Raw genomic sequence first — 14,152 nt, forward strand, 5'->3', positions numbered from 1 at the left:
CTCAAGATCAGTGGGAGTAACTTCATAATCCTCGTTTTGTACGTAGATGACATCCTACTTGCAAGTAACAACTTGGATATGCTGCATGAAACGAAGCGCATGCTTTCGCAGAATTTTGACATGAAAGATCTCAGTGAGGCCTCTTATGTCATAGGTATCGAAATACATCGGGATAGGCGTAATGGTGTTCTGGGTCTTTCTCAAAGGGCCTATATTGACCATATTCTGGAACGCTATAAAATGCAGGACTGTTCGCCCATTGTAGCTCCAGTAGTTAAAGGAGACGTATTCGGTTCTTTCCAAACCCCGAGTACTGAGATTGAAAAGGAGCAGATGAGGGTGATACCTTATGCATCTGTAGTTGGGAGCATTATGTATGCTCAAGTCTGCACTCGACCAGATATCGCTTACATCGCCAGTATGCTAGGACGTTATTTGTCTAATCCTGGATTGGCACACTGGAAAGCGGCTAAAAAGGTTCTACGATATCTGCAAGGGACCAAAGACTACAAACTAACTTTTAGAAGGAGTGATGACTTAGAAGTAGTAGGATATTCTGATTCCGATTTTGCTAAAAGCAAGGAAGATAAGAAATCTACTTCTGGATATATTTTCATGTTAGCTGGTGGACCTATCTCTTGGCGGAGTCATAAACAGAAACTGACTGCAACGTCCACCATGATGGCTGAATATATTGCCGTTTACAATGCCACTTGTCATGGAATGTTGTTAAGGAACCTTGTCAGTGGACTTAAAATCGTCAATTCTATTTCTAGACCATTGAAGCTTTACTGTGATAACTCAGCTGCCGTAACTTTCTTGAACAGTAGCAGTTCGACTGGCGCTGGACTATACCTCGATACAAAGTATCTATTTGTACGCGAACGGGTTGAGGAAAATGTTCTTTGTATTGAGTACATAAGTACAAATGATATGCTAGCGGATCCGATGACCAAAGGTCTTCCTCCTAATATCTTCATAGGGCACGTGTCGAAGATGGGGCTTACAAAAGATTTAATTTGATAGCATATTGTACTTGTCATGGTCATTATTATTAAATTTAATAAAATTTTCCTCTGTATGCAGATTTTGTTTGTCTATTATTTACATTCAGCATGCATAATGATGTATAGACATTATTGTAACAAAATTTGTCTTAGTCAATTGATCATTGCTTATTTAGTTTTAAATTTTGAGTCATAGTTTGACTAGTGGGGGTCCTGAGTTGACGTTCTTCTCTACGACTGTACTTATTGGCTATGATTTCGGTTTAAAACAAAATGAGTATTATCCCGGCCGGATTAACTGTGATACTCATAGATAAATGATCGCTTGGTCAAGTGAGAGAATGTTGGACTCACGTAGTTGTGACCTTCACCGATCATATATCAGTCCGATATGATAATTGACAAATAATTGAAATCCTTATGTCGGTAAATATACGATGGGCGTATTTACCATTAATGACATAATATAGGGTTTCCCATTAGGTGATTAGAATTAAAGAGACTTATAATTCACATCACACAAAACACCAAGGGGGCTAAGTATAAATGTTATGTATATAAATATAACATAATTAAGTCATTAGTGACTAATCACATAATTATTTTCGCCCCCCCCCCTCTCTAATTTGTGTGTGTGTTTTCTCTTCTTCCCCATCTAACCCATAATCACCTTAATTTGGGAACCAATCTCAATGGCAAGAATGCTGAATCAACTAACAAGTTCTTCAGGATCTTCAGGTTAGTAATCTTAATCATGTTTTCATTATATTTATTAATACGAATCATTATTTTTCCAACGATTGATTGTACTATTGATCTTCTAGCACATTGCTAGTTGACCGTACGTTGTTTATATATGATTCAAAGTTCGCCATTATTTATAGTATTTGTAGTATGCTTTTTAAGTCTCACGCCCTTTGTATTTTGGGTGAGTACGTACATATAAATTATTGAGTATTTGAATATGATTTAAGTTGGTAAAAATGTATGTATGCTTGCCAATAAGCATACATACTTGTTGTTATCTTAGCCCAGGTCAGGAACATTGTGAAACCCCATTGGCTTAAACCTACATTCCATTGGTTAGTCATGGGCATAACCAAAAGGGACACTACTATAACTAGTAGAGGTCAATTCGAATATATGATGGAGCTTTTTGTTACAAATCGACAAGCTCATACTAAAAAGGCAAAGGGCATTATAACAGAAATCAACCATCTTGGAAGCCTAATCCTGGATAGTAAATCTGCAAATTACAGATCGGATAACCAATTATTATCGTCCTGGATGTGAATTGTCAAATGCCAAACAAAAAAAAAACTTCTAACTTGTTAAGATAAATGCACAAAGCCATGGTGACCACTACTTAAGTCGTTACATCTTTGATCTTTGCTATTAACACAGTTTACATGTCACATTATAAAAATTAAAGAGTGTTTCTGTAAGAAATCAAAGGAAAACAGATGTCACAAAAGAGATGATTAAACATGCTGCTAAAGCTGCGGCCTTCAAAAAGGTTCCATGTGATGAGGAAACTCGAGTCAAATTTGAATAGTTTTCTTTAGAGCACTGATAGCCGCAGCGGCTTGGGGCTGCAACTCTATACACACCACTGCTTGTTAATAAGTACACATCCTTGTTGTTATCTTCACTTAATGACAATACGTAGCCCAGGTCAGGAACACCGTGAGCCCCTGGCTTGAATTTACAATCCATTGGTGAGTCATGGGCACATGTGAAAGGGACACTGAAACTAGTGAAGTTCCCGTTGTTTTCAGTGGTTTCAATAGCTGCCCATATGGCATAAAGATACAAGTCTGTGTATACATACCTGCAAATTTGTTCACGCGATTATTAATTAATTTTTGGATTTGAAGACAAGTATTTGTTAAATTGGTCAACTACAACATTTTCCATCAAAGTGGAAAATGATTGATAACATGTTTGTATGTTTAGTATTTAGCCCCTTAGTATACTAACCAGCCATACAAGCATGGGTCAGTGGAAGCCCGGTAAAAATAACCACCCGACACTGAGGCAGGGCCTTGGCTTGCATCAACAATATCATGGTTGTATCCTGTCACAGGAAATATGGGAGTTATAGAGGTTGGCTGCGTGTACCCTCCGGGAGCATTTAATGGATGAGTGGGATAAGGTCCTTCATAAACACGCCACCCGTAGTTGCCTCCTTTCTTGACTATATCAATCTCTTCGTATCGATTCTATAAATGTAAAACGAAATTTTAAGCTAATTAGATGTAAATAAATTCTTTCTAAATTATATGAGTATATTTTTTGGAAAATGTTGGTTCCATTTGTGCATATGTTTTCTTCTAGCTACTGATATTTAAAAAATCATACTTGTTAGAAGTTATGATCAGGTTATATTTTATTTTTAACGGATCAAATAGGAAACTTAAAAAAATATGAATAAAAGAAACTGGTTGAATGGGTCAATAGACTCTTAAACCAAAGAGTAATCTTAGTGCACATATATAACCCATAATTGCTTTCTTTGGTGTCAACAAGAACCATATATGAGTGAACTCGAAGAAAAAAAATGACGGATGTCAACAGCACACAAACCATTTCAACCATACCGAAAAACTTCTAGTTTAGACTTATTACCCAATCCACCCCCGCCTCCGGCATACATGGCTTTTTGTTGAAAGCCAATCATGTTTCTGAAAATGCAAGAGAACAATATAGCTTACAAGATATTGATTGTAGACAAGTTGTAACAATGTAAATGCCCAAGGAATAGATAACTGTTTATTCTTGCAAAATAAAGAGTTTCGATGCTTTTCTAGCTACAAGCAAATTCGCATTCTCCAATCACAATTATCCAGAGTAGACCCATGAGTAGTAGAGTTTAACTTACCTTCCCACAATCTCCACATACAAAGCGAGAAGGCTTTTCGGAGTCAAAACTGCAACGCCAAGGATTACTAAAACCCAGAGCCCATATCTCAGGCTCAAGTTCCTTATCTGCAGTGTAAGGATTGTCTTTCGGTATTGAATAGTTTCCCCATAGACCAAGCTTACTTATTTCTTCTACACCTAAATTGAGTTTATGACAAAAGAAAATGGTAAGTATCATACATTACTCCCTGCGGCCTGCTATATGTGGCAAAATGAGGGATTGGATAACAGGTAAAACTTTAGACTAGTCAGGTTCTGCTATGCATTGACTTTTTTTTTGTTAGTTCATACATTATCGATGTTCGGCCCATTATTATCAAGCTAATGCTTAAATCAGCATATTTGCAAATTAACGGGTCGAGTACCACTCCTGCTGGCTTCTATGGCCTTATTTAAGCTAAAAAGTACTTTAGAGTTTAGAAGATCAAAACTTCACCATGAGTTCTTGTGAAGATTCTTACTTGGTATAATATCTACGTTGAGCCTTAATATCTTTCCAATCAGTGAATTTTTGTTTTGTGCAAAGTTATATAGATCGGCATCATGTGAAGCGTCTCCGATCATGAAGTACAAGTAGCCATCAGTAGGGCCAAAGATAATCTGGCCAGCATGATATGCTTCAAACGGGAGCCCCATCGTGAATATCCTCCTCACTTCAACTGAATTAGCATGTCCCTTCTGTCAATATGATCAAGAACAAACTGTCTAAGTTCTTCAACTTTAGGATGCAAAATATAACAAACCTCTTCAAAAATTATATAAATCCGAAGATATTGGTAGTTCAAATTTAACCAAATCATGTTAATTCTAAACCCATTCAATTACTACGTTTGACTTTGAGAATCAGCATCTATATCTAAGAAAGGGAAATTGCATAGAGAGATAACCAGCTTTGTTAATGTTTCAGTAGAAAAATACATAAAAAAAAAATCAACATGGTAGCCCGATCATCGCTTGACCAGGTAAACCACATAGAGTCTTTTACACAGAAATTTTGAACATATATTACCTTCAATCAAAGTTTTAGAAACTTTTATGCTATTTTTTGATTAGTGATTTGACCAAAGTTTAGATACTTAAAGGAATTACTAATATTTAGTTACCCATGAAAGTTTTGAAGAAGCTGTTGTGCCATTAGCAGTAAACTCTGAGATTACAATGTGAAACTGGCAAGGATAACTCTCTTGAAGAGACTCAAGTTTTGCAGGATCACAACCAACATGTGTATTACACGAACATCTGCCTTCACATCCAGGCTGCTGAAACTTATCACAGTTAAAAGCAACAAAGAATCTTCCATTACTTGTAAAGTTTGGATGGACAGCCATACTCATAAGACCCATTTCTGTTGCAAATTTCACTTGATCACTTAAATCAAGATACGGGTCAGATTCATCTACCATCAAGCTTTGTGAGGAACCCACTTCAGGAACAACAGCTAACCATATCTTACCTTTTTGGTTACACACAAAAACTCGGTTTGACCCATCTGGATGTGGAACCATATGGACGTAGGTACTATTTCCAATTTTTTCCAAACATATCCCCTTAGGAGGCTGGGTTGCATTTGAGTCCTTGGTCACGTTATTGAAAGAGAGTTTTGACTGGCCTGTATCCACCAAAACAAGAACAAACATTAAAGAACAGACAGAACAACTTACATGAAAACAAACACGTATAATAGAGATAGATCGAGTCAGACTTGAGTCGGTGCAGATAGGAGGAGATGGTGAAGAAATCTGAAGCAAAAGAATGAATATGAAAATAATCTCAATGACTCGAATTTTGTCGTCTGAATAATGCATCATGCCAATAGTCCTTGAGCCCAAGTATCATATCAGACAACAGAGTAACTTGGAGCTTTAAACAAATTTAGTAGTTTGATTTCTGTTAAGGTTTCTACTCTTTATATTTAAATAGCATTACTATTTGGGACTTTCAACCCACTCACCCGGTTTGGCACTTTTTAAATAGTCCTAGCTAAGCTTTTAGAATTGAGCTTATGAACATTGATTAATGAGAAACTAAAATCATACTCTATAGACAAACATCCACTAACAGATACATTTAAACAATAATTAGATTAAACAAACCCCTTTAGTAATGTGCTCATCAATCTCAAGTCCAGTATTAACAAGTAAGCACATATTTTAAGATGTACTAAAGCAGCAATATCAAGTATACCCTCACATATACACAAAAAAGAAAGAATGGTAAATAACATGATTATACAGAAAGAAAATTTAAACAAACTAAAACATTGATGATATATGCGAGATAAAGAAACATAACATGTCCCAGCCCAATGGCTCCATTGTGTAATATATTCTTTCTAATTACTAGAATCGTGTCTCTATAATACTTGACAGGTAATTCATTCTTTATCATAAAAATTAACAAGGGCAAACGCCAAAGGGAGTGACGACACCCACCTAGTCAAGCACCGATTTTTTACAATAATGACGATATAAAGAAATGGAAATTAAAATATGAAGATATTATAACTCCCTTAACTGCACGAATGAACGTTCCATTAGTTGGTAGCAAATGGCCCTCCAAATGCTGATCGATCGAGGGCAAACAGGATCAGCTGCGCGGGTAATTAACTTCATCTAGGAGGCATACTTACCAGCCCAAATGTCATGCCAAAAACGAGTGCATGGAAATTTTGTCGCTGATCAAATTCATCATGAATCCGCTTATTACTCCAAGTATTGCTCAACTCCATTTAGGCCAGAATAAACGTTAGAGCAATTATAAAATGAAACTTTCATATCTATTAATTGTCATTCTAACTAACAACTACGTTTAACTAAAAACTAATTTCATTGTAAAAATCTACTTTTTAATTTTAAACCCATAAAATATATAACTTATTATCAGTTTTCATAGATACTTAACATAAATGGGTGGTCGAATGTTTAAATCAAGATGACGTACACACCTACCAATTCGGCATAAACACCCATTATACGTCAATATGTTCTTATACGGAAAGTAGTATACTCGCTTTGATCAGAAAAGTCAAAGTACCATACGGGAAGTATAAAATGTATACTATTGTATAATGAGTGTTTGGTGTTTATGACGAATTGGGGTGTTCCTATAGCAGGACATCATTATATCCTTGCATGATTTATGTACATCCTAAAAGTGGTTGATGAGGAACTTACAACGTTGGGAAACTCACAACTTGGAATCGATTCGACAAGGTGAGAAGTCATGAGTTTTCAGTAACCCGGGAAGTACTCGGATTGAGATTTTTATATAACAAAATAATATTGTTTGAAATTATATATGTAGTATAAAAGGGAAAAATCCATAACAAGGTAACATTTTTACCCCAAATTTCTAATAAGGGAAACCTATTTAGTTTTCGTATATTTAAATGATCTTATTTTTAAAAATTTCGCAATATATAAAATATCGTTAGTTTTTAACGTTAACACTCTGTTAAATGCCACATCACCGTGTGTCGTTAAAAATTGCTTATGTATATTTTGACTTTGCATGAAAATGAAATTATATATATAATTATATATTTTGACTTTGCTTACGTCATTAACAATTGCTTACGTATATTTTGACTTCTATTGAAAATGGTATCGTACGTGTTTATGAGATTTTCAGGATCGATATGTTCAGTTATTGGACCTAAACAGTATTAGAAAAATCCATGTTCATGCCTAATCATTGCTACAAATCTACAATATTACGGAGTATTATTTTATTAATTATATGATTAAGTATCATGTAAAAAATAATTTGAATAACCTCTCAATTATGAAACTTATTTTCTCATTTCCATCCATATTCATATTCATTAATCAAACGCTACCTATACGACTATACTGATAATTAGAGTAAATTTTGAACTAGCACACAAAAACAAAAACTCCTATAAAATAAATTAACCTCACGTTAACAATCAAACACATAAGGTATGAGTATTGGTATATAAAGTTATGGATATAAACCTTCTAAAATTGATCAACTTTATAACTAAAGTTGAAACAATCATAATCTTAGATTAAAATTAAATGTTAAGATAGAAATTTTTTAGTTTAGATCTTGACCATTAATTTTAACTTAAAGTTAAAATTAATTCAAATCCTAATCTTAATATATACTATAAGACGGTTGAACTAATGACTTATTAAACAATCAAATCGTTCAATTTCATCAAATTGACTCTCGCTTATGTTATCATTTAGATTAACTATAAATTAAAAATCTTAATAATCATTATCCAAATACATTATTATATTAGTCATTATAGTAATTTGTAGAAAAAATCTCATTAATTTACACTTTTTTATTTTTCATCAATAATTTTCACTTTTTAGCCCTGAATACTTAATTATATTTATTTTTAACCATCAACTTGAGGAGAACTTTTTAGAAAGTTACAAAAAGTATTTATATTTAATTTTTTAAAGTTACAATTGTCACTTAAATTAAGAGTCCTAATTGTTATCAAAGAATATGAAAATAATCTTAATTGTTATCTAATTATCACAGGACATGTGATTGAAAATAAACTCATTTGTGTTATGGGCTCGCATCATGATCAAATATATATATATATATATATATATATATACTTGAATGTCAAGTACATGATCACAAATATGTTTATATTTAATTCTTAATTGTCTTTCATAATAATACGGAGTATCACATTATGAGTATAATTGATTTCAAAAAATTTATAATAGATAATTTATTGTATCATGTGACTTGTGGAATGACTATGACAAACAATTTCATCAATATGTCTCAGCTAATAATGACAGTGACAATCTATGATTATTGTACTACAACTTGTAAGGTATAACCCTAAGAACCATATATATTCAAAATTATAAGCTTTTATGAATTAAATGTATGAAAAACAAATATTGATATATATTATCGTAAACCCCGTGTTCAGTGTTGGACACGGGTCTAAAATCTAGTATATACCTATAAAGTTGATTTATTCCTCATCTATATCTATATCTATAGCTACATTTAAACTTCTATACTTCTATATTTATATCTATACTATTATGTAAAGCAAACTACTCACTTCTCTTTAAGTAATTAAAAAATTGAAATGACCATAATACTCTTATTCGTTATTCACTAATTTAAATTTTTTTACCTATTTACCTATAATATATTTAATGAAATAACTTACAATATGTATCCTCAAACCTTTAAATAATTATATTAACCCCTATTACATCAACTAATTTACATTCACCACCGCCGCCGCTACCACTACCGCTGTCGTCACACCGTCGTCGTCACCACCATTGCCGCTGCATCATGCGGGCATCCGTCTAGTCTTAAATCTTAATAAAATAAAGTAAATAATAATCATTGATTTTCTTTTCCATTCATATCCATTAATCAAACACTACCTATATACTACTAATTAATCCATGAACTAATAACCCATTAATAAAATTTGTACCAAATAAACTAAACCCACGTTAACCACCAAACACATCTTTTAAACTTTTTACAAAAATTTTAAATGACAATCATAAAAAAAAATCCCACAAAATACGTTACCAAATCACACGTGATCCAATCACCAACGCATGTGACCCAAGGGTAAAATCGTCCACACACATTCAAAAAACAACTGAAATTAAAACAATTCCCGCCTGCCAAAACCAGAAATCCAAAGCCCTCCAAACCCCCCTTTTTAATCTTATTAAAAAAATTCAAATTTTTTCAAAAAACACGTTAAATCTTTAAATCCCCCCCCTCACCGCCATTCTCAACCAACATTACATCTTTCTTTCACACACACTCCAGATCCACACTTACTGTGTGAACAATCAAATAAACTATGTCTCAATACCCTCCTTCGATTTCGGCATCTTCTGGGTCTACAACTTATTGCCGGAAACAGAAATCTCTTGGCCTTTTATGCTCAAAGTAATAATCTTTTTTCAGTTTTAGCATCTGGGTGGTATTTAAAAATATTTTTTATTTTTGATTAGCTGTTAATTATGTTTTTGAATTGATTTACAGTTTTTTGGGCCTGTATAATCGAGACGGAATTGAAACTGTTGGATTAGATGATGCCGCGTCACGATTAGGTACATTCATTATGAAATAATTTATTTTGAGATAATTTCTATATCAATATTTTGTAATTGATTTATTTATTGTTAAAATTGGTGTTTTAGGTGTGGAGAGACGGCGGATTTACGATATCGTAAATGTTTTGGAGAGCGTTGGTGTATGTTTTGCCCTTTTGTTTTTAATGTGATTTTTTTGATTATTTTTTGGATCTGAAATTATGTTTTTGTTTAAATGAATAGGTGCTCGTAAGAAAGGCGAAAAATACTTATTATTGGAAAGGACTTGGAGCTATACCTATAGCTTTAGAGCAGCTAAAGGTGATATTATTTACTGTTTTATTAAATAATTTGTTATTTTTTTTAAAAAGTTTTTAGGCTTATAGGTGTTTAATTTGTTTGCTTATTGTAAAATTTTTAAAATGGTGTATAACAGCAAGAAGGATTTAGGAATAATGATGAATCAGTTGATGGTAAATCTGGAAAGGTAATTTAGATATGAGTTTTAGGCTTTTATGTGTTTAATTTGTTACTTTTTTACATTGTTTCGATATAAATGTTTGATTTGAAAAGTGAAGTTAAGGTTCCCCTTCATTTAATTTTTTGTAGGGTTCCGATGATGACGACAAAGATGAAAGATGCTCCAATGCAAGTGCTTCTTTGAACAACAAAGTAGATTTAGATTCTTCTCAAAAAACTTCTGGGTCGATTTCATCAGGTATTTGTTACAGAAAATTAATGTTACCATTTTGGGATTTTGGATGATTATCAATTAATTTTATTTGCGAATGTATCTAGCTTTAGTCTAATGTGTATTTTAGCATTGTAGGTATTTAGAGTAGAAAGTTTATATTGTAAGTTGGATACGTATATCTTGTGTTATCGATGCATACATTTCTACACACTTAACCTTAAACCATTAGTTGTATAATGTAATTCATTTCTTTAGCAACATGTTTATATTTTTCAAAATGAAATTAGTTACATAGTCCTGTTGTATATAAAAAACAACAATTTGCTTGTGACTCTTAAGTTATGTGTCTGGTCAATGTTGCCAGTTGCAAATTTTAGTATGTATCTAGGTACGATGGAAAACTTTCCGTTTGTAAAATTTGAACCTTGATTACTTATCCAGTAAATATATATATGTTATGGTGAACAATTATTAGACATACGTTGGTGACATTTGGTTGTCTACAGGTATAGTAGATAACCGGAAAGAAAAGTCTCTGGGGCTTCTTACAAAGAACTTTCTCAAGCTTTTCTTATGCACCAGTGTGAGTGAAATTTCCGGGTTTCTCTATCATTCTCTAATACTGTTTGGATTAGCAAGATGTTTGTAATGACAAGGTCCACATTAATTATCTGTTTAAACTCTTTTAGTCGGATATGCTCTCTCTTGAGGATGCTGCTAAAATATTCCTTGGCGACGCACACAATCCGTCACTTACAAGAAGTAACAACTCTTGACATTGCTTTGTATTATATCACAATATAATGTAAATGTCTAGCTAATTTATTTTGGAAATATTGCTGCAGCAAAAGTCAGGCGGCTATATGATATTGCTAATGTTTTGTCTTCTATGAACCTTATTGAGAAGGTAAACTCCATTAACTGATGTTTTGTTATGATTAGATATATCTTCTTACATTCATTTTGACCTTGACTTTTTATTTGTATGATGTTGCTGATGAGCAGATCCAACACCCAGAAACCCGAAAGCCTGCCTTTAAGTGGTTGGGGATGGCAGGTCAATCTGTTGGTCAAACAGATAGTCAAACAGCCGGTAAAACAGTTAGTCAAATGAGTCAATTAGTTGGTCAAACAGGAACTGCCAATGTTGTAGTTCATAACGAATCCAAGAAAAGGGTGTTTGGGACTGATCTTACAAATGTTACTTTCAAAAGAAGCAAGACTGGTTCACCTATTCCCGTGGCTGCAGCCCAGAATGCAAAACCATTGCCCCGTCTAGGTGAATGTCAGCTTGTTAAATCCAACACTAACAGATGTGGTTCAGTTCACGGTCTTGAACCAGTTGGTCGCTCAGCTCCTAAAAATGTGACAAAGTCTTGTCATGGTGAGAGTAACAAAGTTAATAGGCCCCGTGATTGGGAAAGCCTAGCCTCAACTTATCGTCCACAATATCACAATCAAGGTATCTTTTGAAATTTAGTTGGTTTATTATTCATTCTGTTGTTTATCGGAACAATACATTGAGATGAACATAATTGAATACTTATAGTTTGTAGTTACATATAAATGACATTTTGATTTTTGGTTGAATTGCAGCTTTGAGAGACCTGTTTGTTCATTACATGGATGCATGGAAATCATGGTATTCAGAGGTTGCGGAAATGGATCCGATTCAAACAATTTAGAGTGCAGGGCCAGGAAGTGATGGCTAGAAACGGCCATCCTCGGGAGTTGATAGGATAGCTAGCCTTACCTGCTGATCATAATAGGATCCGGGCTTTCTTACCCAAACAATTGTATTGATTATCTGATCCATTTTATATATAAATGTCCATTAAAGTGTCCTTTTTTTATTTCTCATTTTTGATTGAAATTATCAACACAAGTAACTAAAACTAGATGAAATTTACAATTCAACAGACAACCTTAAAGTGGTTTTACACCTTAAATAGTCATATATATTATAGTTACGCATAAATTATGCTAATCTTTTGTCCCTAACATACCGTTTGACACCATTTATAGCGATTAGAAAATAACCTTGTATCCATTTTATTCTTTTCTTAAATACCTTAAGCTTAAACCCTTTCAAGACATCCTGCTACCATTGCAACATCCAAACACCTCTGATCATCATCCTTGCAAATACCCACACCCAAAAAAATAATAATAATAATTTCTCTCAAGAAACACACCCAAATCTTCAATAGTGACAAATCAAAGATTTAAAACCATAATGTAACCATGTTACTGCAGAATAGTTATGTCAAGAGGCGAGATCGTTAAATGTCAAGTCTATATGATGAGCCACAAATCAGCTATAACAACACTCAAAACAATTAAACAATCAAATTCGATCCAAACAAACTGCTGTTCCACATTTGACTTGTGATATCATCAAAGGTCAAAAGTGAAAGAACACACTTAAATTGATATCGACAGTTTGGAGTGAAGCTGACACACGAGTATACCCCCTAAGCTCTCTGATGAACTTCCACATCGTCTGCTCCTTAGCAGCTTGGACTATTTTGAACATTCCATAATTGTCAAAGATCTGAACTACTGATTGACTTTGACTACCCGAATAATATAATGTTGTAATAGTTGTTAGATAAATAAAAAAGAATTGGAGGTGCGGGGAATCGAACCCCGTGCCTCTCGCATGCGAAGCGAGCGCTCTACCATATGAGCTACACCCCCGATATGTTGTTATGTTTGTTTATATAAATTAATATAATCAGATTTAACTTGCCCTTTTTCTTTCAAATTAATGATATTTTATCTCTTTTGTTTTGTAGTTTCTGTAGAGTCTCTTAATGTTATCTGTATACAGTAAATCATAAAACATTCTCATTCGTTTGCCACATAAGTAGGGACGTCTTTGAATGGGGCAAGAAGGGCACAAGCCTAGGGCCAACATCCATAGGGGCCAAAAAATTAGGTTTTGTAATTTTAGGTTACATTATGTTTTATCATTTTAAGTCTAAATAAAAATTTAATAGCACAACAAGTGAGAATTTGATCAACAAAAAATATGTAGTTGATAAATCAATAAAGGTCAAGTTAAAATTCTATGATTTTGAGGGCCTATGTCTCATTTTGCCTTGAGCCTAATTTTTTATTGTTATTTTTTAAGACGACCTTGCACATAAAATAATTATTTTTTTATTTCATAACTTGTATGATAATTAAGCCCACAGGTGACATATTTTCTAAATGGACTAGGATACTCAAAGGCACATGTTTATTTAAGCCAACCATAATGGTCTATGGTAAGTCATCATATTAGCTCATAAGAGGTTTTGGATTCAAAATCCTAAATGTCTTGAAATGAAAAGAGAAACAATTTAAAAACCGTGGGTACGTTCAGTGGCGGATTTAAATTTTTTTTATTTTTAACGGTAGGGGTCAAATTTTTTCACCATCGCTATGTTCCGGGTATTATATTA

The 14,152-nt window shown here is 33.4% G+C and overlaps 2 protein-coding genes and 1 non-coding gene across 3 annotated transcripts; 1 reads left to right on the forward strand and 2 right to left on the reverse strand.

Moving 5' to 3' along the window:
- Nucleotides 1–2,456: 2,456 nt before the first annotated feature.
- LOC122610664 (HIPL1 protein-like) lies at nucleotides 2,457–6,657 on the reverse strand. The gene is made up of 7 exons (XM_043783635.1): nucleotides 6,559–6,657; nucleotides 5,632–5,668; nucleotides 5,033–5,538; nucleotides 4,391–4,607; nucleotides 3,889–4,067; nucleotides 2,988–3,229; nucleotides 2,457–2,838 (listed from the first exon to the last, which is right to left on the reverse strand). The coding sequence occupies exons 1-7, from the start codon at nucleotides 6,655–6,657 to the stop codon at nucleotides 2,457–2,459; spliced, it is 1,662 nt and encodes a 553-aa protein (XP_043639570.1).
- A 3,079-nt stretch (nucleotides 6,658–9,736) lies between these two features.
- On the forward strand, nucleotides 9,737–12,556 carry LOC122580076 (E2F transcription factor-like E2FE). Its single transcript, XM_043752345.1, has 11 exons — nucleotides 9,737–9,863; nucleotides 9,960–10,027; nucleotides 10,118–10,170; nucleotides 10,253–10,330; nucleotides 10,446–10,496; nucleotides 10,619–10,727; nucleotides 11,210–11,286; nucleotides 11,393–11,465; nucleotides 11,549–11,610; nucleotides 11,709–12,165; nucleotides 12,300–12,556. Exons 1-11 carry the CDS (start codon nucleotides 9,775–9,777, stop codon nucleotides 12,386–12,388), a joined length of 1,206 nt encoding a protein of 401 aa, XP_043608280.1. The 5' UTR covers nucleotides 9,737–9,774; the 3' UTR covers nucleotides 12,389–12,556.
- Nucleotides 12,557–13,330: 774 nt separating this feature from the next.
- TRNAA-CGC lies at nucleotides 13,331–13,403 on the reverse strand. Its single transcript has one exon. It is a non-coding gene; the product is annotated as a tRNA-Ala (tRNA).
- Nucleotides 13,404–14,152: the final 749 nt, after the last annotated feature.

Source organism: Erigeron canadensis, chromosome 8 (genome assembly GCF_010389155.1).
Source record: "Erigeron canadensis isolate Cc75 chromosome 8, C_canadensis_v1, whole genome shotgun sequence".
Classification (NCBI taxonomy): domain Eukaryota; kingdom Viridiplantae; phylum Streptophyta; class Magnoliopsida; order Asterales; family Asteraceae; genus Erigeron; species Erigeron canadensis.

Excerpts from the sequence above, each read along its gene's own strand:
- LOC122610664 (XM_043783635.1), bottom strand. The coding sequence starts at position 6,657 with ATGGAGTTGAGCAATACTTGGAGTAATAAGCGGATTCATGATGAATTT. Across the intron at positions 5,669-6,558 it reads TTGGCATGACATTTGGGCTG|ATTTCTTCACCATCTCCTCC; the intron begins GTAAGTATGCCT and ends CTTTTGCTTCAG. Across the intron at positions 2,839-2,987 it reads GACCCATGCTTGTATGGCTG|GTATGTATACACAGACTTGT; the intron begins GTTAGTATACTA and ends ACAAATTTGCAG.
- LOC122580076 (XM_043752345.1), top strand. The coding sequence starts at position 9,775 with ATGTCTCAATACCCTCCTTCGATTTCGGCATCTTCTGGGTCTACAACT. Across the intron at positions 10,497-10,618 it reads TTGATGGTAAATCTGGAAAG|GGTTCCGATGATGACGACAA; the intron begins GTAATTTAGATA and ends AATTTTTTGTAG. Across the intron at positions 10,728-11,209 it reads TTCTGGGTCGATTTCATCAG|GTATAGTAGATAACCGGAAA; the intron begins GTATTTGTTACA and ends GGTTGTCTACAG.